The sequence below is a fragment of the Prionailurus viverrinus genome, chromosome D1 (assembly GCF_022837055.1).
Source record: "Prionailurus viverrinus isolate Anna chromosome D1, UM_Priviv_1.0, whole genome shotgun sequence".
NCBI lineage: Eukaryota > Metazoa > Chordata > Mammalia > Carnivora > Felidae > Prionailurus > Prionailurus viverrinus.
The window spans coordinates 60,400,411-60,426,604 of record NC_062570.1 but is presented as its reverse complement, the minus strand read 5'-3'; the positions used below and the strand labels follow the sequence as shown (position 1 = coordinate 60,426,604).

Here is a 26,194-nt window from a genome sequence, read left to right as displayed (position 1 = left end):
ATACACAGTGGATAAATGAAGACAATAAAGATATATGGAGATTCTCAACAATAAATGGATTCTAGAATGAAGATAAGAAAACACAAAGACTCCTAAAAGATACCTCATCAAATTTTTAAAATAATCCTTCTAACTCTAAGGTAAGCCTTTAAACAGACTAGAAAGATAAGTGAGCAATGGCTCACCCTATTATTGTGTGTTAAGTGCTCCAAAACACTATGTAATAGAAGTTTCCTTCTGGACTCCCTAACTTTCTTCTGTAGGGTCAGATATTTTCTTCACATTACAGGTGAGGAAACAAACCCAGAGATGTAAAATAACTTATGCTAGGCTGCATTACTACTAAGTAGAGGAGACAGGATTTAAATCCAGGTCTTTCTTATCCAATATCTTCATCTTGACTCCCAATGAATAATGAACTAGCAAAGGGCTAAATTTACATCATAAAGACCCAACTTGTAAAACATGAATCCTGGCTCTACTACATATTAAGTGACTGATCTCTGGAAGTAATTTAATTTTCTAAGCCTCAGATTCCTCACTTGTAAAATGAAGATGATATTGCCTTTAATCACAAAGTTATTGTAAAGAGTAAAGTTCCTACCATGTGTCTCTAATGGTACCCATATCCTATGGCTTGTAGCAAGGATTAAATGAGTAACTCAGTTAAACTTTTATAACAAATTTGGCATATAATAAGCAATCAATAAATGATAGCTGCTATTATTATCGCATCAAATCCAAATTCCAAAATCTGAGCCAAAAAAATCTGACAGATCATCTAATCTAAACCAGAAGCTAGAAATAGTGAAATGACTCCCTCCAAGTCACACAGCCAGTTAGCACTTAACAGAGACCCAGGTCTCCCAAGCTCCAGCGTATGCCCTCTCAACGATAAGCCTGGCTGCTTATCTTTTTATCCTACAATCTTAGTCATAAAACAGAAGCTTACCCCAGCAATGTAGCTGCCAGTAGCTCGAATACAACTCACAGCGACACCAATTCCACCAGCAGACTTGGAAATCAATGCACACTGCTTTAGAGTGTCATAAATGCCTTCAATACTATCATCTTTCATACTCAGAAGGAAGCAGCTACAGAGGAAAAAAAAGTCACAACTCAGCAAGGAAATGAAACAAAGCAGAGAAACAACACTGACTATACACCCCCAAAACAGTAAGTTGGGCAAATAAGATTTGAAGTTTACAAAATTCCTAGTTGTTTTAGAAAAAAAATTAAAAAAACTTTTACTGGATATGACACAAGACATATCAACATATCCTATTATTTTAAAAATATCTTGCTGCCTATCCCAGATATTAAGCCTAGAAGGAAGTCTTACAATAAAGTCAAAAATATTAACTCATATGTTTATCAGACTGCAGATGTGCCTTAACACATTTTCTCCTGCAAATTCCTAAGCATAGATCAATAATAGGTCTTTCCAACCTATTAATAAGCCAAGAAAAATTTATGAAATAAAAAAACATCTATCCAATGGTCAATTCTTTGACAGGTCCTCCAAAAGTTAGCTGCTTTACAGTCTTTTGGAAGACAACCCCTCCAACTTGTGCTTTGGATCTCATCCTGCTCCCTACCTCAGGAACTTTACTTACTCTACCAAGGATCCCTTCACTATCTTGAATATACATCCACTCAAATGAATTCTATCCATTGACTTTTTCCATTAAATATGACAACATTCAAAAAGATACAGAGAATAATATGACATATACTTTGTACTTATCACCTACATCAAGAAAACCGACACTACATATATAGTCTAATTGCAATCCTGTACCATTTCCATGCATTTCTACCTTCTAAAAACATTTATATACATTCTACATTTTTAAATTTCATTTATCCTTCTGCAACTTGCTTTAACTCAATATTGTTCATTCCTACTGGTACATGTCACTAGTTAGTTTACTTTCTTTGCTATAAGTTGTTCCACTGTATGGCTATGCCAATACATTTGTCCATTTGCCTGTGGATGGGCATTTGGATTTTCCAATTTGTTTTCTATTCTACACAATGTTGCTGTGGAAATTCTTGAACATATCTCCTGGGGCTTAGGTGTAAGGATTTTTGTAGAAAATAAACCCACAACAGGAAATGCTAGGTCAAAAGATACGCATTATGTTCCACTATACTAAAGATCGTCCAAAGTGGATGGGTAAGTATACTCACTTAGCAATGTATGAGAGTTCCCTATGTTCTACATTCTTACCAACACTTGGTATTACCAGCCTTTTAATTTTTATCAGTCTGATAGGCATGAAATATCTCATTATGTTAACTTTCGTTTTCCTAATTACTAGCAAAGTTTATTTATCACCTCACATGTTTACTGGCCAGTCAAGTTTCTTCTGTGAATTATTTTATCCTTTGCCCATGTTTCTATTTAGTTTTAGGTCTTTTTCTTTTTTTTTATTTCTTTTTAATGTTTGTTTATTTTTGCAGAGATAGGAGAGACAGAGTGTGAGCAGGGGAGGGGCAGTGAGAAGGAGACACAGAATCCGAAGCAGGCTCAAGGCTCTGAGCTATCAGCACAGAGCCTGAAATAGGTCTCGAACCCACAAACCATGAGATCATAACCTGAGCCAAAGTCGAACGCTTAATTGACTGAGCTGCCCAGGTGCTTCCCCAACTTTTTAAAAATTTTTTTAATGTTTGGGGTACCTGGGTGACTCAGTCAGTTCAGCATCCAACTTCAGCTCAGGTCATGATCTCATGGTTCATGGGTTCGAGCCCTGCGTCAGGCTCTGTGCTGACAGCTCAGAGCCTGGAGCCTGCTTCAGTTTCTGTGTTTCCCTCTCTCTGCCCCTCCCCCACTCTCAATTTCTCTGTTTCTCTCTCAAAAATAAACAAATATTTTTTGATTTTTAAATTTTTTAAATGCTTATTTATTTTTGAGGGAGGGAGAGAGAGAGAGAGAGAGCAAGTGAACACATGAGCATGGGAAGGGCAGGGAGAAGGGGAGACAGAGAATCCCAAGCAGACTCCACACTGTCAGCACAGAGCCTGATGCAGGCCTCAAACTAACCAAACATGATCATGACCTAGCTGAAATCAAGAGTCAGACACCTAACTGACAGAGCCACCCAGGAGCCCATCTTTTTCTTGTAATCCCTTGATAGTTAACATACACTGCCAATATCTTCTGTCAGGCTGAAACTTGTTTTTCCATTTTGTTTTTGGTTCACATTAGTTTTTAATTTTAATGTAGTCAATTTTTCCTTTATGATGTTTTACCTAGTATACCTACTTTAAGAAATCTTTCATCATTCTGAGATCACATATAATCTCCCATTAAGATGCATGATGAAGTATTAAGAGTCATGATGTCTACAACTTACTTTCAAAAAAATCAAAAAATTTAAAAAAATTTTAAAGATAAAAAATACATACATATACATATGATAAAATGGTAATAGTTTTTTTATCTAGGCAGAGGTGAGTGTATAGACATTTACTGTCCTTCCTTCAAACTTTTCTGAATATTTGAAACTCATAGTAAAAAGTAGGAAGAAAAATATCTATTTTCTCTAATGTTCTAAAAGATTTTACTTTCACATTTAGATTTTTTTTTTAACATATTTCTGTATATGGAATGAAAACGGGAAATCTAATTTTCCCCCATAGGATAACCAATTTCCCTAGCACTGTTTCCCCCAGTGAAATGCAGTAACACCTCAATTATACATCAAGTTCTCTTATAAGCCTGAATCTCTTTCTGGGCTCTCTGTTACATTCCTGTGGTTTACTTATCTCAGGGTAAATACCACACTGTCTTAATTGCCATAGCATTAGAATAGTCTTGAAATCTGGTAGGGCTTTTTCTTCAAAACCTGCTATTGCTATTTATGTTAGTTTCCTGTGGCTGCCCTAAAAAATTACCACCAACTTGCTGGGTTGAAACAGTTCTGGAGGCCAGAAGTTTAACATAAGTTTCACTGGGCCAGAATCAAGAACACTCCCTCCAGAGGCTCTAGGGGAAATATTCGCTGCCTCTTTCAGCTTCTGGTAGCCCCTTTGCTTATAGCCACATCACTCCAATTTCTGCCTTTATCTTCACATTGCCTCCTCTCTTTTGTATGTATCTTATCCCTCTCAGCCTTTCTCTTATAAATATACTTCTGATCAGATTTAGGGCCCACTTGGATAATTCAGGACAACCTCCTATGTCAAGATCCTTCTTAATCATATTTACAAAGATCATTTTTCCTTATAAATTAACATTAACAGGTTCCAGGGATTAGGACCTGGTATCTTTGAAAAGCCCACTAAATTGTTCTTAGTCTTTTGCTCTTCTGAATAAATTTTGGAATCAGCATGCTGACATTTTGACTGGATCCATAAATTGAGAAAAATTGACATCTTTATAATATTAAATCCATTTATGATATAAAATCACTCTCCATTGTTTTAATGTCCCTCAATTATGTTTTAGAATTTTCTCCTTAAAAGTCTTACACATCTTTTATTAGATCTATTCCTAGGTACCTTCCAGTATTATAAATGATACACGTTAAAAGTTAATCTTCTAAGGGCTAAAATAGGAAACTTCATTAATACTGAACTTATATCCAGATGCTTTGTCAGAATCTCTTTTTAATTCTGATCATTTATCTGTAGATGCTCTTGAATTTCCTATGTAAAAATCATACTATCAGTGAATCACTACAGCTTTGTTCCCTCATTTGCATTAATTTGTATGTGATTAACTGCCTTGTTTCTTCAGGTCAAGGTTTACTTCCCTAATCAAAACCATTTCAGGGGCGCCTGGGTGGCGCAGTCGGTTAAGCATCCGACTTCAGCCAGGTCACGATCTCGCGGTCCGGGAGTTCGAGCCCCGCGTCAGGCTCTGGGCTGATGGCTCAGAGCCTGGAGCCTGTTTCCGATTCTGTGTCTCCCTCTCTCTCTGCCCCTCGCCCGTTCATGCTCTGTCTCTCTCTGTCCCAAAAATAAGTAAACGTTGAAAAAAAAAAAAAAAAATTAAAAAAAAAAAAAAAAAAAAAACCATTTCAGAACATTAAAAGCAAACATACAGGACACTTACCTAGAAAGCTGTGGGCGGTTGGTACCAGCATTGAAGAGAGTGGGAGAGGCATGGGTAAACCACTTCTCAGAAAGAAGATTATATGTTTCAATAGCAGCATCAATATCTTCTTCATGAATCCCCACAGATACCCTCATCAACATATGCTGTGGTCTTTCAGCCACTAAAAACAAATGGAGTTTCACATGATGGGACATGTCAGAAAAACTAGGCTGAGACATGTACTGGAGTCAAAACAGGAACACCAAAGACAATTTTAAAAACTTTATACCAATAAGCACCAACAATTAATCATAAACCAAATCTAAAGTTAAAAATGTTAGTGCTCACTATCAACAATAGCCAAAGTATGGAAAGAGCCCAAATGTCCATCAATGGATGAATAAAGAAAATGTAGTGTATACATACACACACATACATATACACACACACACACACACACACACACACACACACACACACACACTGGAGTATTACTCGACAATCAAAAAGAATGAAACCTTGCCATTTGCAACTACATGGATGGAACTGGAGGGTATTATGCTAAGTGAAATTAGCGAAAGACAAAAATCATATGACTTCACGCATATGAGGACTTTAAGAGACAAAGCAGATGAACATAAGGGAAGGGAAACAAAAATAATATAAAAACAGGGAGGGTGACAAAACCAGAAGAGACTCATAAATATGGAGAACAGAGGGTTACTGGAGGAGGTGTGGGAGGGGAGGATGGGCTAAATGGGTAAGGGGCACTAAGGAATCTACTCCTGAAATCATTGTTGCACTGTATGCTAACTAATTTGGGTGTAAATTAAAAAAAAAAAAAAAAATTTAAATTAAAAAAATAATAATAATAAATAAATAAGTAAATAAGAACTACCCTACAACCCAGCAATTGCAGTACTAGATATTTATCCAAGGGATACAGGTATGCTGTTTCGAAGGGGCTCATGCATCCCAATGTTTATAGTGCTATTGACAATAGCCAAAGTATGGAAACAGCCCAAATGCCCATCAACAGATGAATGGATAAAGAATATGTGGTGTGTATGTGTGTGTGTGTGTGTATATATATATGTATATATATATGGTGGATGAAATCTTGCCATCTGCAACTATGTGGATGGAACTAGAGGGTATTATGCTAAGCAAAATTAATCAGAGAAAGACAAATATCCTATGACTTCACTCATATGAGGAATTTAAGATACAAAACAGATGAACATAAGGGAAGGGAAGCAAAAATAATATAAAAACAGGGAGGGGGACAAAACATAAGAGACTCTTAAATATAGAGAACAAACAAAGAGTTGCTGGAGGGGTTACAGGAGGGAAGGATGAGCTAAACAGGTAAGGGGCATTAGGAATCTACTCCTGAAATCATTGCTGTAGTATATGCTAACTAAGATGTAAATTTTAAAATAATTAATTTTAAAAAACTAAAAAAAAAAGTTAGTGCTCAAATAGAAATGTTAAGGCTAATAGCTCAAAGCTCTATATTCAATATGATAAACAGAAAATATAACAAACATATTCATTTCTCACCTTTTCCATTGATCTTCAACAAATAGGACCGCTCCAGAGTCTAGAAAAAGCAAAGCAACCAAAAAACTTCCAGAGCACAGTTTTTAAAGACACAATACAGCTTTCCCAATAAGGCAATCTACTGAAATATTCTGTTTTTGTATTATTTTAAATGAGAAGAATAGCATATATACTTTTACTAGCTTCAGTCTGGAACATTATCAGTTGGCCATCTGTTTTGGAAAAGACTACATGAAAACTTCTAGAAAAAGCCAGCTCTATATTAATGTGTAAAATGTTAAATGCAGAAGTCGTGGTATCTACCGTCATCATCATCATTATGGTTAATACTTGCAAAGTGCTGTTGTAAAGCTAGCCACTGATGTAAGCAATACACACACACAAAGAGTCATTTAATTCTCAAGAGAATTTATTGTTGAAATTTTATTATCATTATCCCCATTCGAAAGGTGAGGAAATAAGCACAGAGAGATTAAGTAACCAGCTAAAAAAAAAAAAAAAATTAACCAGCTAAATAAGAGAGCAGAGATTTGAACCCAGATGGCCTGACATTCATGTTCTCAATCATTGCACAATACTGTTTATCAACACAAAAGTACCTTAAAATGCACTTTGTACATGGTAGGGATTCAATAAATAGTTGTTACATAAATAGAATAATACGGAATCATTCTAGCCAAGTATTTACATATCTCTTTAAGTAATCCACAAGTAATTCCTGTAAAATTCAAAAACTGCAAATGGATTAAGCTATCTTTCCTGAATTCAAACAACCATCGCCATCCTAACCTAATCCCCCAGGTCCATCCCAACTCCCAAAACTTATTGCTTTTATAATTGTATCATTAAAACATGAACAAAAACCTGTGTTTGCTGATTTAATGAGGAATTCCCACTTATTTAAAACCCATTATTTACCTTAAATCCAAAGTAATTATAAGAGAAATCTCGGTCATAGATAATGGCAGAATTCAGGCGCTAATAGGGGTTAAAAAACAAACAAACAAACAAAAAACATAATTAAGATAATTAGATTTTCACAAAATCTGATCTCTTTCAGCCCTGATACTAAAACTGACATAGGATACAAAGGAAGAACACTAAGTATTGTTGCAGACTAGAAATTTATATCTAACATTAGGAAAGTAAAACAGTATATAGAGTATCTTGATTAGGTTTAAAAACATGTATATTAAAAGACTACAAGAGAACATGTATATGTAAGCTGTACATAAGTAAAAATATAAATGGGATTTTCCAAACTTCCCCTATTATATTTACAGTTAATCTGTAATTAAAGAAGGAAAGAACATAAGCATAAAAGAGACATTATCATCCTTAAACATGTTTTTAGACTACCTGTTAATTTAAAGGTATTAGTACCACATATTTACTACTACATATTTTTATTTCAAAATTAGCCCATTTTAAACTGCACATAACAGTTTAATAAAGAATGACAGAGGGTAGGATTACATTAATTCTAAGGCTCTTCAAAATCCAGGTTTTAAATAAACTAGTGTCATGACAATGAGATTTATAGCAGGTTTTAAATAAACTAGTGTCATGACAATGACATTTATAGCAAAATTGGTCATTGTTACAGTTTTTCTTTGCTATAAAGCTGTTTAGAGGAAAACAAAAGCAACTAGGTACAAATACTCATTTTGGATAGAAAAAAATGGAGTTATTATTGTTCTTCAAAACACAAAATAGAAATGCTTTCTGTATAATGATCCATGCCCAAGAACTAGAAAAATCTATATGACACTCCTCCTTTACTCTTAAATGTTTAAGGGCATCTTTGTTGTCAAAGGCAGGTAGGTGCCTAGCCCAAGTAATGGGGAACTGAAATACTTGCTTATCAGTATTTATTTTATAAATATAGGTTTTTGCTGTTCTTTATTTTTGGGGTTTGGTTTGGTTTTTGAGAGAGAGAGCATGCATGAGAGGGGGGAGGAGCAGAGGGAGAAGCGAGCATCTTAAGCAGGATCCATGCTCAGCGTGGAGCCCAAGGCAGGGCTGGATCCAACAACTGTGAGATCATGACCCGACCTGAAATCAAGAGATGGATACAACCAACTGAGCCACCCATGTGCCCCTATTTTTGTTTTTAACCTGTCTTCAAGATTACACATATGAACAACACACAACAACTCAGTTTTCTCTCACTCTCTTTAACATCAGATACACATTTAGAGAGACAGTTGACTAATCATTCTATTACCAAAGGTAAAAACATGGTAAATAAATCCAGGTACAAAAGGGCTGGCTAGACCTACACATCTTTCCCTTTTTTGTCCTGTGGGATCTAGTTAAGAAAGGGATTAAAACACAAGTGAACAACTTCTAAGTTAGTGAGCAAGATCTCTAAAGATTTTATGCTGGGAGTCAGTTTGGCAATGTCTACTAAATTTTTGAATGCACATACTCTTTGGCTAAGCAACTCCACTGAAGGGATTTATCTTACTGATATACTCATCTATGAGCAAAGCACCTACCATACAAGGATATTTGCTGCAGCAAGAAATGGAAAACAAATATTCATCACCAGTGCAATTCTTACATATATGTACAATGATAATAAATCTATAAACTGGAAAGCCATGCAGCTGTTAGAAAGAATAGGGTAAGTTCATAAATGTTGATATAAAACTATCTCCAGGATAAACTTAAAGTGAAAAAAGTATCAGCAAGAGCAGTATGCATAGTATACTACCACTAAAAGGAAAAACATATATGTACACGTACACACACACATACACATATATATTATAGAACAGCTCTAGAAAAATATAGTTAAAAATGATAAAACATTCTTGCTCTAGAAAACAGGATTCAGAGAAGGAGAAAGAATTACTTTTTACCTATACTATTTATAATGTTTAAATTTTTAAAAATATGCTTGTTGCTTTAAAAAAAAAAAAAAAAAAAAGGGGGGCGCCTGGGTGGCGCAGTCGGTTAGGCGTCCGACTTCAGCCAGGTCACGATCTCGCGGTCCGGGAGTTCGAGCCCCGCGTCAGGCTCTGGGCTGATGGCTCAGAGCCTGGAGCCTGTTTCCAATTCTGTGTCTCCCTCTCTCTCTGCCCCTCCCCCGTTCATGCTCTGTCTCTCTCTGTCCCAAAAATAAATAAACGTTGAAAAAAAAAATTTAAAAAAAAAAAAAAAAAAAAGGAATCCATAAAAAAATTTTCACCAGAAAAGCATTATACATACATCTTTATTGGCCAAAACAATATCCAGTGTTGACTTGGCCACCATGGGAGAGTGTTTGCCATTATGTGGATTTATGTAGTTGTAGAGATCTTCCATCACATCTAAAAAAAAAATTTTAATAAATAAATAAATATCAAAATCACTTAACAGCAAATTCAATCCTCAGATAACAGTCTAAAGGTTTTCAACCCTTTTTTTCATGCCACCCTATCTGACTGCCTAGCATAGAAAGTGCTCAATAAACGTATACATGTTGAATAAATATAGATTAATACCTCAGTAAAGGAAACATCTTCCAGAGTTAGAGTAAACATAGGCTCTTGTAATGTGAAAAAGATTCCCCAGTGATTCTGATGACCAACCCCACTGAGAATTATTGGTTGAAAATACAGAAAAGCAGAAATTATTATCTCAATTGTTTTTTATCCCAACACAATAGAAACTCAACTTTAAATTCATAATTTATCATCACAAGCATTTCATTTCTATAAACAGTTAGCCCTCTCACTTTGTTCTTCAAGACATCACAGCAGATAGCAGAGTGTGGCTCTCTGCATTTACATATAAAACTTATATAAGCACACATAATGCTGACATTTTGATTGGGATTATCTTGAATCTATAGAACAATTTTCGGAAAACTAATATATATACAATAAATCCAATGAAGAGGGTGATATTTGAGCCCCAAATAATAATAATCTGCAATTGAGCCAAAAGACTTGTACTCTCAGTCTACCAGCTGACTTTTCATATATCACTTTTTACACACTGAACAAATTATTTAACCTTCTTTTGCCCACATTCCCTGAGCTATAAAATGAGTGATGGAATGAAATGCTTGCTGATGGTGACAAAAGACATTTTGTTCAACCTAGAACTTGCCAATAAATATTACTCATTTTACCAACCAAACCACCACCAACCACTGATGGGCTTAAAAAAAAAAAAGAAAGAAAAAAAAAGAGAGAGAGAGAAGAAAAGGATCCACTGACTTTCTCATGCAGGTCAGCAGCATGGAGAAACAGAAGTTCCAGTCTCTTCTCTGCCACTAACACGCACACTTTTAAAGTAAGATGTAACTTTTGATATTTGATATTTCATTTTAGTAGCCTTATAAATTTTCTGAGAAGTCTAACTTTTTCCTGGAGACTCACCACTGAACACTTTCTTTGTTTCTTTGTGCAAGTTGGAGACCGCAATCCTTGCTGCCAGGATGGCATAGTCAGGGTGCTTGGTAGTCAAGGTCGCAGCTGTTTCAGCAGCCAAAGTATCTAGTTCCACAGTGGTGACCCCACTGTATAAGCCCTGGATTACTTTCATGGTGATCTGAGCCTATAAAAACAAAACCAAGAATTACTTGAGCTTCTCCAAGAACCACTAGCCTCCTTAAAAGAGCAATGAATAAAGCCATCAAATTTGTTATCAAAACAAAATAGACAACTACCTTTCCTGAAAAATTATCTTTCAGAATAAACTATGGGAAACTTAGTAATAAGAACACATAAACCAATAGACCCACCAGACAATGCATACTACATTTGCTATGAAGAGGTGTCACCAAACAAACAGAAAATCCAAGTATAGCTTTTATAAAGATTAATAGTCTCACAGGAAAATAGCTAAAAACAAACCAGTGATTTTATAAGTATTTCCTCATCTTTCATTCAAATTCTCCCTCTGTGACCAGGGTTTGAGCTATATACTTACCCATTTCCCCCCAATCCTACCTAAGGACAAGTATGAGAAAACAAATGAATCAAACTTTAATCATTCCAATTAAAGGAGATAAAGGTATAAATTAGGGTTGAGGCAGACTCGTCAAATAATTTAATGACTACCCTTTCTTTAGCACTTCACAAGTAGCCACAAAGTAGCTCAATTTTCATAATCTTCTCTGACATTTCAGTCACCATGTGAGATGGACATTATTACCATCACCACTCTACATGAGAAACTAAGGCTCAGGATACTGGGACTTGCCCACAGTTACTAAGTCTTCTGCTCCACATCCCATTCAACCTCACTGTATTTCACTGTTTTCAAGACCATACTGTAAGAGGTTCCCCTTTTTAAAACACACAATGCACAAGTTATTACCATATATTTTTAAGAAAAACAAATTCTAGGGGCGCCTGAGTGGCTCAGTCGGTTAAGCGTCTTGACTTCGGCTCAGGTCATGATCTCACGGTTCGTGAGTTCAAGCCCCGCGTCGGGCTTTGGGCTGACAGCTCAGAGCCTGGAGCCCGCTTCAGATTCTGTGTCTCCCTCTGTCTGCCCCTCCGCTGCTTGCACTGTCTCTCGCATTCTCTCAAAAATAAGTAAACATTAAAAACAAAATAAAGGAAAGAAAAACAAATTCAAAGTTGTATATATGTGGGTGTTGACTGTATCTTTAAGACACCTTAATCCAACAGAAAATCAATGCACTTCCCAGTTAACCAAAGCATGCCCCCTTCAAAAAAGTGTGTGTGTGTGTGTATCACTAGTTTATAATCAATTCTACTTATATTATACCTAAGCCCAAGTTGCTCCTGATCACTTTCTTCTCAGATCCAAGATATAAGTTATGTTCAGTAAAAGAGTAGTGAAGTCTTCTGAATAGCTTCTGGTGCTACATGGCAAGTAATCAGAATTCAGGATAAAATAACAAGTCACTTGTACATCTCACTCCCCTGTCTTTGGAACTTTCTTATCTCTAAACCAGGAAGATGAAATAGTTTGATCTCTCAGATTCATTCCAACTCTAATATTCAACTATTCTAATCATTATTTAGAATTCCTAAATATAAAAACAAATGTAAAATATAAGTATATTTTACTTACATTCCTATTTATTTATAATATTATTTATATTGTTAAATATAAAAGAATTTATAATATGCATATTCTAAGGTTATTTAAAATTATTTTCTTTTGAACATTTTGGTCAATTCAATATTTATCAAGTGTCTAATTACATATATGCCAAGCACTGTTGGATATCACAAGAATAAGACACAGCCCACCCTCGATTCTAGAGGAGGAGAGACATATAACGAATTTCCATATCACGTAATTAATGCTATGAGGCCAGCACCAGCGCCACAACAGTACAGATAAAATACCTAAATAAAGCTGGGGCAATATGAATGGGTTTGGAAAAAGGGTTCTTATAGATTCTATTTCAAAGATCATCTTGGAAGCTATGTGTAAGATGCATCTGAAGAGGGCAAGATTAAAGGAAGACCAGGAGGACACTTTAGAGACCACTACAGACAGCAATCCAGAGAAGAGTTAGTTGATAAGGGTCTAGAGTAGCTAAGTTACAAAAAATGAGAAAAACAGAAAAACTTGCTTATGAATAGTTCTCCTTAATTTAAATGTTGTCCATGAAATCCACTTTATATTACTTAAATGTATTCTTTCTACATAGATAACAAAAAAGCAAATTTCAAACCAGTTCCTATCCAAATGACCATAACTCCAAAAGAAGCTTTTCTACAGGCTTTTCCACTTATGAATGCAACAATTTACTCAAGGAAGTCTTTCTAAATTTGGGTCCTGTGAGTTCTTTCCAGAGAGTGAGTTCTGTGAGTTCTTTTCATAGTTCTCTGAAAAGAACTCACAGGACCCAATTTTAGAAAGTAAGTTTTGTTTTGTTTTTGTTTTTTAGAAAATAAGCATTAAGCAATGAATTCACATTTTATCCAACGCCATAACCAAAATATCAAACCAAAATATGTATCAAGTGAATGATAAGAGATAAGAGACTAGTAAAAAGAATCACATGAAACAAGGTTTAAATATAAACCATATTTACTTACAGGGTCAACAAAATCCATATTAAGTCCATAACATAGCTTCTGGATTCGAGACGTAATTTTGTCGAACATAACCCGCTCTTGGCGGCCATCTGAAGAATCAAACCATGCAATTCACGTTAGCACTTAATAACATAGCGATGTCAAAGAATCAAAGGTAATTAAGACACGAACTTTGAATATTGATGAACATGAGATGCTATTTCACAGATAAAAAGTTCAGACCCCAACAGATTCATCAAAAAATTTTTTGTGTCTTCAAAAAGTAGGGATTTTATACTGAAAGTCTTCCCTTCTTCCTTCACATTAAAAATCAGTTGGATTCTTGCAATAACTTCCCAAATGATGCTTCTCCCTTTATCCCAGATAGCAGTCAGAATTATTCTTTAAAACTTAAGTCGGGGTGCCTGGGTGGCTTAGTCGGTTGAGCATCAACTCTTGGTTTCAACTCAGGTCACGATCTCACCATTTATGGGATCAAGTCCCATGTCGGGCTCTTCTGCGCTGGCAGTATGGAGCCTGCTTGGGATTCTCTCTCCCCCTCTCTCTCTGCCCTTCCCCCTGCTCGCTCTCTCTCTGTCTCTCTATCTCAAAATACATAAATAAACAAACAAAAAAACAAAAAGCTTAAGTCCAGGGATGCCTGGGTCGCTCAGTCGATTAAGCGTCTGACTTCAGCTCCTGTCATAATCTCTCGGTTTGTGAGTTCGAGCTCTGCACTGGCCTCTGCAATGGCAGCTCAGAGCTTGCTTTGGATTCTCTCTCCCTCTCTTTTTGCCCCTCACCTGATTGTGAGCTCTCTCTCTCTCTCAAAAATGAATAAATAAACGTTAAAAAAAAAAAACACTTAAGTCAAAATCATGACATTATCCCCCGCAAATCTCCTCCAGAATAAAAGTCAAAATCATTACGAGTACAATCATTATAGTCCATAGAATCCTACACAATCTATCCTGTGTGCCCCCGCCCTTCCCCAACTTTACCTTCTTCTTTCCCACCTTCCTCACTTACTCAACCCTGGCAACCTTGGCCTCCTTGCTATCTATACTCTTTTAGGTATTTGGTCAATGCTATCTTCCCAGTGAGGCTTCTTTGATCACCCTATTTTTATTTTTCTTAACATTTATTTATTTTTAAGAGAGAGACAGAGCATGAGCAGGGGAGGGGCAGAGAGAGACGGAGACACAGAATCCAAAGACGGAGACACAGAATCAAAGCAGGCCCTGAGCTGTCAGCACAGAGCCCGACGTGGGGCTCAAACCTACAAGCAGTGAGATCGTGACCTGAGCCAAAGTCAGACACCCAACTGACTGAGCCACCCAGGTGCCCCTGATCACCCTGTTTTTGTTTTGTTTTGTTTTGTTTTTTTTTTTAATTTTTTTTCAACGTTTATTTATTTTTGGGACAGAGAGAGACAGAGCATGAACGGGGAAGGGGCAGAGAGAGAGGGAGACACAGAATCGGAAACAGGCTCCAGGCTCTGGGCCATCAGCCCAGAGCCCAACGCGGGGCTCGAACTCACAGACCGCGAGATCGTGACCTGGCTGAAGTTGGACGCTTAACCGACTGCGCCACCCAGGCGCCCCTGATCACCCTGTTTTTAAACTGCAATACCCCATGGGCACCTGGCTGGCTCAGTCAGTTAAGCGGCCAACTCTAGGTTTTTAGCTCAGGTCATGATCTCATGATTTGTGAGTTCAGGCCCCGTGTAAGGCTCTGCACTGTCAGTGTGGAGCCTGCTTACGATTCTCTCGCTCCTTCTCTCTGCTTCTCCCCCACTCCTGCTTGCTCTCTCTCAAAATAAATAAACTAAAAAAAAATTTTTTAACAAAAATAAATAAATAAATAAACTGCAATGCTCCAAACACAGCCTTGCTCTTCTTACCCCCCTCCTCCTTCTCTGCTTAGTTTTTCTCTACAGCACTTAGTACCATCTGACTTACTATGTACTTTATTTATGTATTTGTTTACCGTGTGAGCTCCCCACTCATCTGCTAGAATATAACTTCCAAAAGGAAAAAATATTTTTGCAAGTTTTATTTACCAATACACTGTCCAGTGCCCCGACCAAGAACCGAGGCCTAGCAAGGTACTCAAATATTTAGGAAATATTAAATGATTTAAAACCTGTCCAACATCTTCATGATAAATTTGTCTTACATACTCATGATTTTGAATGTACTTCATACCATGTAAAGACATACTTCTATTTGTAATTCAAGACAATCTTCCAGAGGCTTCTTAGTTTTTGTTTTGCTTTTTCCAACCTCTTAGTTTTCATATTTCTGGGATATGGTAAGCAAATACATGTAGACCTTATTTAGTTAGTCCTTTTACGATTCTGTATTCAGAATATAGTCCTCTTTGTCCTTCCAGACAAAGTCCTATTATTCTTAGTTTAACTTCAATAGTAGTTCATCCAACCTTTATTTATTTACTCCTGTCAAGAATAGTAGATACATCCAATCACTAAATAGCTTGTCTTAGGCAAGCCACACAATATGACCAGACATTACAGATCTTCATTTACAGAATGAGGATAATTATTATACCTCTTCTTACTACATCAGTTTACTATAACAACAAAATGAGATTAGGTAAAAAAGTGCTTTTGTCTTAAAAGCTTTGGTATAATTACAATTATTATATCTCATTTTTTTTTTTTTTTTTTTTTTTTTTTAATTTTTTTTTTCAATGTTTATTTATTTTTGGGACAGAGAGAGACAGAGCATGAACGGGGGAGGGGCAGAGAGAGAGGGAGACACAGAATGGGAAACAGGCTCCAGGCTCTGAGCCATCAGCCCAGAGCCCGACATGGGGCTCGAACTCACGGACCGCGAGATCGTGACCTGGCTGAAGTCGGACGCTTAACCGACTGCGCCACCCAGGCGCCCCTCTCATTTTTTTTTTAAAAAGCTGCTCTTATTGGGAAAACACTGATCACAGTATATGATACAAAAGAGGCACTCAATAAATGTTAGTACCCCAAACTGATTCATTTGGTTTATCTTCTCTGTTCCCCATCCCCAATCCTTTTTAACTAGTAACTAAAGGGCAACATGTTAATTGTATGTTTACACTTGGCCTTCTCATTCACACCTTAATGTAAAACTTAGTTTAGTGGCTGACCCAAGGTAAGTTCTCAAATGTTGGATGAAGAATAAATTAAAATTAAGACACCACTACTAACCTTTCATCAATAAAACAGGATATTTTTTCTTCTGCACTAATATCTGAACACTATGACAGCCCTCTTTCTGACCACCATTGTGATCTCCTGTTCTGGCCAGATTCACATATGCAGTGTTTAACCCTGCAACAGAGTTAATTTACTGGCCCACACTGGGACTAGGCCCTCAATGCTCTACCAACTGGCTAACTAAGCAGACAGATGATCACAAAGCAATATTTGCAAACAGATTTCTGCAGCTGCCAAGTTAATCAGGAAACTGACAAAAAGTACAACAGCAATTATACCGACTCACCCTGGAAGGGGAAGTCTAAAGGCCCATTTTCTAGCCTATCATTCCACTTGGTCAGCTTTGCAACTCAGATGCTGACTTCATCATCATTAATCCCTGCTTCTCACTGCCTACATTATCCTCTTCTCTCAAGGAAAATCTTCCTTAATTTGGCCCTCTATCACTTTTTCACCTGTTCCCTGTGAAAATAACATTAAGTTCCAATAGCGCCTCCCATTCCCACACCCACATCAATGCTTATACCACAGGACCTGCCCCAAGCACTCAAACTTAACACTGACCTCTTCCTCTTCTGAAATCCTCTAGAATACTAATTGTCTGATGTCCTCTTGATTACAAACTTCTCTAATTCTCTCTTCAGGAAGACTTTGGTATACTGTAAGTTAACCAAGGATGTGCCTCTTCTACAAGGTATGATTTTCTATCCCCTCTACCTGGAATGTTTAACCCACAGATCTTCACACAGCTGGCTCTTAATACTACTCAGAGCTCAGCTCAAATGCCAGCTCCTCAGACCTTTCCCTGACTATCTAACCTAAGATTACCTTCTCAATCACCTTTATTACATTACTGTTTTACTATCATCATCTCCCTAATCATGATCTGAAGTTGACTGATTCTTATATTTACTTGTTTCTTACATATACATACCACTCTCACCCACACCAGAATGTAAATGCCATGAGAAAAGGGATTTACCTTGTTTGGTTCATTGCTGTAATCTCTATTACCTAAAACAGTTCCTGGCACAAAGAAGTACTAAATAAATGCTTTCTGAAAAACTGAATGAATGGCCTCCTACAGCCTTTACTTTACCTTTCAGAGTATCATATTTTATTATATTAAGTTCTTAAACATGTCTATCTTTGGGGCGCCCGGGTGGCTCAGTTGATGGAGAGTCTGACTCTTGATTTCGGGTCAGGTCATGATCTCATAGTTCCTGAGACTGAGCCCTGGGTCAAGCTGTGTCTTGGGCTCTGTGCTGACTCTCTCCCTCGCTCTCTCTGCCTATCTCCAGCTCACGCTCGCTTGCTCTCAAAATAAACTTAAAACAAAAATAATGAAAATAAATGTGTCTATCTTTATCAATTGATTGTAAGATCTTTGAAAACAGGAACCATGTCTGCCTATTCAGCCTTAATCTCAGTGCCCAGCAGAGTATCCACACAGACTTGCAAAATAATACATTGGGCTGTAAAGGGAATTAAGAAGGAAGGGAGCAAATAGGGAGGGAGATAAGCAGGGAAAAGAGAGGGAGAGCTAGAGAACAGATTTGGAATAGAAGAGTGATTATCAGAGTACAAGTGGATGCTTTAAAAGGAATTATTTTGAAAAAAAACATTTTCATTTCATGAATACACACACACACACACACACACACACACACACACAGACTGGCATGTTCTCAGTCATGATGTAAAATATAATTTTTACTATGGGTTACAACCCAATGTTTTGAAAACCCTATACTGCATTCCAAAGCACACTTTACAACTCAGTCAGCTACACTGCATTTATTACAATGATTCTCAACTTTTATTCTTTAACCTTAATCTCCTTGAGGAATACAATACTCTCCCATTAGGAAAAAAAAAAAAAATAGCTGAAGACAGCAAGAGAAATACTCATCTACTATTTCCTTCTGTTACCTACCAATTTTCATATGATTAATCCTATGTCCCTAACAATCCTAAGATCTCTGAAGATGGAGCTGCCTTCTTCCTCTATTATTTCCCTCACAGTGCTTAGCAAGATATAAGCACATTGAGTAAATAGAGTAGTACCCCCTTTGTGGCAGGGGATACATTCCAAGACCCCCAATGGATGCCTGAAATCACAGAAAGTATACTGGGCCTCATATATACTGTTTTTTCCTGTATATACAGACCTATGATAAAGTTTAATTTATAAATTATGTACAGTAAAGATAAACAATAGCTAATAATAAAATAAAACTATTATAACAATATACTATGATAAAAATTATGTGAATGTGGTCTCTCTCTCTCTCTCTCTCAAAATACCTTGTGGTACCAGGATAATGTCAGATGACAAAATGAATATATGATGGGATGAAATGAGGTGAAAGTCATAGGCATTGTGATGTAGAGTTAGGCTACTATTGACCTTTTGACAATACTCAGGAGAATCATCTGCTTCCAGATCACGGATGTCCGGGTAACTGAAACCGTGGAAAGCAAAACCCGGATAAGTGGGGGAGGACTACTATACTAGTAGGTTGACTGCCAGCTGCCCTCCTGGATAATTACATTAAAATTAAAAAAACTTCATCAGTCAGTCTGCTACTCACTGGCATGGCAAAAATGAGAGAGAAAAAGAAAAACCCTAAGCCCATAAGAGTCAAAAATAAAAGAAACCAAAGTACCACTTTGTATATTAACAAGCCCTGATAAATGCTACACTGGCAGAATCTAGCAGAGACTCATCTGGATCAAATTATGTTCTCTGAAGGAATGAGAAACAAAATAAGCCCTGCCTTTCAGAGCTGGTTGTAGGAAGTACCATCTAAACTACAGCATTTTAAAGTGGGCCCAAAGCTGAAAAATAAAACATAGAGGTGTTACCTACTTCAGTAATTTAGGTTCACAAGTTTTCAATTCCTATTTGTTACAGACTTACCATAAGGGGATCCTCATCCTCCTTTTTTTAAAGGTCTAAAAAACTAGATGCTCATCTCATTCACAGGAAAGGACCAATAAAAGTGCACTGTGTATTTTGGTCTTTGGTTTCGTGAGCTAAAATGGAAGACTAGGAATTTCAGAGAATGATGTTCTCAAGATACTAAAGATTAGAAGATGGACCACCACTGTCCACTTCTCCATCTCTTGGCTTTTATTAAACTACCCAGACAAAACCAAATCAACCACCTGCCTACCCCTAGCATTTATTATATCATATATACTTCTTTAATGTTTATTTATTTTTCAGAGAGAGAGAGAAAGAAACAGAGTGTGAGCGGGGGAGGGGCAGAGAGAGAGGGAGACACAGAATCTGAAGCAGGTTCCAGGCTCTGAGCTGTCAGCAAGGAGCCAGACAGGGCTCGAACCCATGGACCATGAGATCATGACCTGAGCCAAAGTCCGACGCTTAACCAACTGAGCCACCCAGGCACCCCTATATCCATCCTATATTTTAAAATAATTCTCATTCATTCTTTGAATTCCTATTCATGGTAAGTCCTGTGCTAAGTATAGGCATAAAGTCCCGATCTTTGAAACACTCACAGCCTAGTGGACAAAATGTCCAGTCAACCAGTATTTACTAAGTGCCTACAATTTTGAAATAACTTTACTGCTTTAACAGGGGCAAGTAGGTTCAAGTTGAAACTTGTTCATACCTGCCTCATACGGTTCTCTGCTAAATGTATGTTTTGCTCTTGTTTTTCCAAACCGATTAAACCTTTTGGCAAGGCAGGGACCGTCTCCTCTTACAATTTCACACTGCCAAGCAAAGGGCTGGCACAAAGGAGAAACTCAGCAAAGTCTAACGGGAAATAACTGTTGAGGAAGAACACAAGTCCCAGGCCCTTCCCAGTACTCATCCTGTCAGAAGTTGTCTTTGCCACCCTACTCTAATTCTGTATCACTAGTCCCAGTCCCAAACTCCTCCGAGACTACTCCTGGGGCAAGTGGCAACACACGTCGTGCAAAGGGCAAATTCCAGGGGTGTCTGTCTGTGTCTAAGATCTTTTCTTTTTCACCCCACAAAAGAGATCAGGAAACTGGTAGGTGCCCGTTTAGGGCTGAGTCCCTTCTTCCCGGCTCCTCCCAGTCCCTAGGACAGCTCATCAGCCCCAGGGTTTTCCAATACAACTCCGATGTTAGCCATGGGTTCGAACCCTGGCCTCACCATCAACTAACTGGGTGGCCTTGCGTTAGTCACCAGACCTCTCTCTGCACTTCAGATTCTTCACCTGAGAAGAGGAGCTAATAAACACTGCCTGGAAAGTGCTCGGCTCACACAGGAACCACCCGATAAAGGGGAGGTATTACTCTTTAGAAAGGCGCCAGGATGACAAAGCCGAGGGGGCTCAGACTGAAGGCCTTGTGGGGGGTGGGAGGGTCAGACTGACGCAAGCCAGAGGCCGAGCGGGCTTGACAGGGCGGGAAGCCTCTGCGGGCAGGGCGGGAAGCGGTGGAGGCGGGCGGGCGCCGCCGACTGCAAGGGCGGCGGCAGCCCGCGACCCCTTTACCTGCCCCCCACTAACCCGCCGCCCCCTCCCCGGCTTCTCACCTCGCTTGATCACATGCATCGCGGCTAGTGGCTGAGGCGCTGAGGGATTCGAGACGGCACTGCAGCTCTGAGGCGCCGGCGGGATCGAGAAGGTAGTAGGGTGCGAAGGGTCGGGTTCCTGGGGGTACTCAAGTGCAGGGGCTGGATTTGGGGCCACAGAGCACTTTCCTCCACGGAGCGGAGGCGCGACAATCCGAATCCCCTTCCCGCTCCCGCCACCCAAGACGCAAAAGCGGCGCGACGGAGCTCGGAATGACGTTACTCGACGCTGCCAGCGCCCTGGCTGGTGGGCAGGGCTAATAAAGCCCGAGTAAGCCTCGCCCCAGTAGCCGCCATCTTGGGTATGGGCAGGGCCCTGGATACTGCGCCTTTCCCGCGGCCACATTGGGTGTGGGCACGCCCGGCGGGAACGCGGTTCTCCCGCCGCCATGTTGAGTGTGGGCATAGAGGAATCTGGGACAGGAACCCCGCGCTGCGCGCAGAACCCGCCAGGCCTGGCCCCGCCCTCCTCGTTGGCGCGCCCCCGCCGAGAACAAGATGGTTCAGGTGTTTTTGAAATAAAAACCCAACCATCCAAAAACCCTTTCTTGTCTTGGGGACTGTTAGAATATAATAACCCGACTGCTGTCCAATGTGGGCTGTAGCCTTCGATCCAGAGCTGGAGGCAGCCAGGAGGCCCACGCTCTAGGTCGGAGGAAATCTGGCACTAAATCCTTGGAAGAGAGCCTTGCTAGGCCAAGGGCATTGAATTTTATCCTGACGGAATGGGAACTCTGGAAGAGTTTGAGCAGGGCAGGGCTTTTATAATTCTCCAGCGGGTGGTGGCAGAAACAGGGTCAGCAGTAAGGCCTTGTGGAAGCAGAATGGACTGTGCTTGGTGACTGAATGTGGGGGGGTAAGAATGGGTAAGAGACGAAATATACAAGACTGATGTAAAAGCTTCTGATTAGGCTACACAAACTAATTTTTATGAAAGCTCACGTGGCATCGATTTCTAAAACCTTTCGTTGGTTTTTCACTGCCCTCCAGATACACCTCGAGCTCCCTGTGAAGTAATTTAAAAAGACAAAGGTGATAGGCAAGGCCATGGGATAGATAGGTTAAGGGTGGATGGGTTTGCCAGATTTAGCAAACAAAAATAACGTGTCCCAAATGTTGCAGGGGACATAATTATACTAAAAACGTTTTTATTTATCAGAAATTCCAGTTAAACCAGGCAGGCATCCTGTATTTCATCTGGTAACCCTATCCAGAGAGCTTTTGGGTACGTGTGTTAGTTTCATTTTTCCTTGGCCAAGGAGAAATAGTCTCTTCTTCATCCTGTCTGCTATGCCAGATAACATAATGAGAGTCAAAGCCAGCAGAGGTTAAAATCTCCTACATGCTTTATTGGACTTCAAAGAGTCTTATGAAATAACACAGAAAAACCCATGTGAGGGTGCCCAGGGGGTACAAGGCAGTCTGCAGCCTAGCACCCTCCTAAGACCAGCCCCAGGTGCCTGCACCCCAGGCCCCAAATAGGATCCCAGAGTAAAGGCATGGGAGGGAGTGGGGCAACAGAAAAATACTTTTACAGCCATAGCAAAAACAGGTAAGGGAGAGACTTGTCTAGAGGGTGGGAAGGGTGTGGGGGAAGAGGTCACACAGCTGCCTTCACCTACATCTTCCTTAGCCACCCCCTTCCCTAAACCAGCTGTGTCCTTTTTGAGCCTCTGGCCCAAGCTATGCAGTAACATGAAAATGGGGTCTGACAAGGGGAGTATGTGGTGCAGGCACTTGGGAAATTCAGGAGATTTATTTTTTCAATTTAAAAATGTTTTTTGGTTCAACTGCAACAATATCCTGCCCAACCACTTCAGGGCCCCATTTGAGCCCTGTATCATGGCTGAGACTCCCATGGCCAGGGGAGCCATTTGTCCTGAGCTCCAGGAGTACTGATGCTTGGGGGAGCATTTGGGCAGCACCTCTTATAGTCAAACCCTCCTGCAGTGTGGGGGAGCAGGGATAAGAAAGACGCAGGTGTGGGTGAGAGAAGAGAGAAAAGGTGACTACCTTATAGCCCACAACTCTGGCATCTACTCATGCTCCAACTAAGAGGAGTCTCTCCCAACCTACCCCCTAGCCTGGCCTCTCTTCAAAATTCTCTAGTAGCTTATTCTCTGGGAATGTGTTCCACTCCCCCATGGACCCCTAGAGGCTCAAGAGAGCTCCAGGCCAAGTTTCCTTCTGGCCCACCACACTCCCAAAGAACAAACCTCAAGCAATAGACCCTAGGCCCGCCCCAGTCTGAGGCAAACAGAACCATCATAGATGGGGTGGAACAGGTCTGAGGCACAGACATCAGAAGTTACTCCTCCTATCTTCCCCCCCCCCCCCCCCCCCAAGCTGCTAGGGGAAGTTGCGGAGTGGTGGGAGGGAGGAGCCTGAAAGCAGGAAACACAGAGAAACAAGAAACCAAACTTCAAAATTGGGACAGCAGAGACAGAAGCTGGACCCCAGAAGTGGAGCTGGGAGCTGAGGGGACAGCAACTAAGACATGCACTGAAGTAGAGAGGGAGTGGCAGCGGCAGCCCGTGGGTGGGAGGGCAGGGCAGGCAGGCCATGGTGGTCAGTTAATAAATAATGTTGAAGGACCCAAGGATGAGGGGGGCAGGTATGTACAGTGCCGAGGCCCCTGGGCCAGCCCCTCCCATGCCCCACTCTAGGGGCCAGGGATCTTGGAAGGGGAAGAAAGAGAGGCAGAAGACCAGGGAAGGGCAAGCTGTCCCGCCACTGCCACTGTCATCCTGACTACTTCTTAAGAGGCTTCTTAAAGATTTTGAGGGGAAACTTCTTCCGGCCTGGGCTGGAGTCTGTCTCCTCACCAATGGAGCCATTATCCTCCTCAGCCACAGCCTTCTTGCCAGCCAGATGGGGAATGCGTGTATTTCGGCTAGCCTGCAGGGCTCTGCTGTCCCCAACCGGAGATGGTGTGTCTGGGTCTGGGGAACTGGAGCTGTGAGAACGGGAAGAATCCAAAAGTGGAGAGCCACCAGGTGGGGCTGAGGGGCTCAGCTCCATCAGGCTGTGGGCCTTGTCCAGCCCATGGTTCAGCGCCAGTAGTGCCTTCTTGGCCAGGGCAGGGCTGTCAGGCAGTTTCTCCACCAAAGACCCGGGGTGGACCCCCTCAATCAGCCGGTGGCTGCCATTGGAGGTCATGGCGTTGAGGGCCTCATCTGCAGCACGGACCATCTGAGGAGGCTTGGGGACCACACGCTGGCGGTCACTCATGTGGAGGGAGGACTCCGAATCGGAAAGGGTCAAATCCCTGCAAGACAGGGCAGAGAGGAGGAAGGGGACACATACAGGATAGGGGAATGGGGAGAAGGTGAAGAGGAGAGAGGAACAGCATGAGAAGACAAGGAGGGGGTAGGGAATGTGGATGGAAAGAGGGGCAGGAGAGAGAAAAGAGGATGAACAGACAGGTGGGTGAGAGAGAAGGATGAGAAAGAGAAGGAAGTTGAGTAGGCCGTTAAGTACAGGATAAGAGAGGCAGCAGAAATAGGGAATGGGGACAGGATGGGGAAGAGACACGGAGGGGAGAATAAAAGCAGGGAGAAAGAAAGGCAAAAGGAGGAACAAATAGAAGTAAGAAGGACAAGGGGAGAAAAAAAAGAAAGAAAGGGAAGAGTGGTAGAGAGAAAACAGACAAACAAGAAGCAAAACCAAACATCATTATACCATCATCTGTCTGGCAAAGGGCTTTCTAGTGACGGGCCCCCACCCTGCTGAGTGGCCAGGCCCTAAACTGCTGCAACTGTAGGCTTAAATTCCCCAGGCATCCTCAATAAAAAATCTCTTCCTTCCCACAGCTGGCTAGATTTCTTAGGACTCAACCTTAATTAAGCCAACCCAGAGCCCACATATTGCTCTGGGTCACCATTTTCCATGACTTTCTCCCCCACGGACTCCTGTCACACCCTGGGATACATCCAGTCTGGGCCAAGCCCCAAGGAACAGGGTACATGCAGTAGTAAGTGGGCCTGACCCAGGCTGGGGAGGAGAAGGTTAGAATAGCCTTGCAAACAATCCCTTATCCACCCCAAAAGGTCAGGATGCTGCCTCTTTCAACCCTCTCACAGGATTCAAAGTGGGTCACAGAGAAGTGTTTCTGAGTTCAAACCAAAGTCAGCTGGCAGCTGGAAAGGTGGGGTCTTTTTCAGAGCTCTGTGAGAGGGACAGCGCAGGCAGGTGCAGAAACACAGCACATGGGTCTTTTAAGTAGCAGTGGTTCCAAAGAGCTGCCACTAGATGTCAGAAGGTCTGTTTCGATTTCCATCTCTGCCTGAGGCTTGTTGTGTGACCTTAAACTTAAGTCATCTAACCTTGCTGGTCCTCAGTTTGGGCCAAATGAAGATAATACCAATTGAGTGATCTTGCAAGGCTGTTTGGAGGATCAGGTATGTTAGCAAATCACTTGGAAATGTAGGAAGTATGTGGGAATGAAGATGATGAGGCCAATCAAGCTGGAAGACCCATTGTGGGCCAGTCACAAGAGGCTTCTTTGCAAGGCTGTTATGGGGATGTGGCACCGCACACTGGACATGCACACACCAAGGTTAGTCCAGAAAGCTGAGACCCCGAAGGGGCTGGCTACTCCTAAGAAGGCCCATGAACCAATTCCCGATGCCTCCTCTCCTGCCTCTACAGACAAAAGGGTAAATATGAGGGGTCCCCTGTCAGTCCCTTAACCCTCCCTCTGCTTTTCCAGAGGCCTGACAACCACGGTAGAGGCAGAGGAGAGGGCTAAGGGAAATGCTTAAGCATCCAGGTCAGGAAGCCAAAGGGAA

General features: G+C 40.5%; 2 protein-coding genes across 4 annotated transcripts in view; both read right to left on the bottom strand.

Annotated features, from left to right (window-relative positions):
• RRM1 (ribonucleotide reductase catalytic subunit M1) overlaps positions 1-21,619 on the bottom strand; it is a 37,777-nt gene extending 16,158 nt beyond the window's left edge. Inside the window, exons 1-8 of the mRNA XM_047879312.1 lie at positions 21,366-21,619; positions 13,633-13,721; positions 10,984-11,161; positions 9,827-9,927; positions 7,529-7,588; positions 6,611-6,650; positions 5,066-5,228; positions 953-1,094 (exon numbers count right to left, since the gene is read on the bottom strand). Coding sequence (XP_047735268.1) covers positions 953-1,094; positions 5,066-5,228; positions 6,611-6,650; positions 7,529-7,588; positions 9,827-9,927; positions 10,984-11,161; positions 13,633-13,721; positions 21,366-21,384 — 792 coding nt within the window. The 5' untranslated portion in view covers positions 21,385-21,619. The remainder of the gene's footprint in view (positions 1-952; positions 1,095-5,065; positions 5,229-6,610; positions 6,651-7,528; positions 7,589-9,826; positions 9,928-10,983; positions 11,162-13,632; positions 13,722-21,365) is intronic.
• Positions 21,620-22,732: 1,113 nt separating this feature from the next.
• Positions 22,733-26,194, bottom strand: part of STIM1 (stromal interaction molecule 1) — a 185,341-nt gene continuing 181,879 nt past the window's right edge. For all 3 annotated transcript variants that reach the window (XM_047877643.1, XM_047877644.1, XM_047877645.1), the window contains one exon: positions 22,733-24,672. In XM_047877643.1, the coding sequence (XP_047733599.1) occupies positions 24,156-24,672 (517 nt within the window). In that variant the 3' untranslated portion in view covers positions 22,733-24,155. The remainder of the gene's footprint in view (positions 24,673-26,194) is intronic.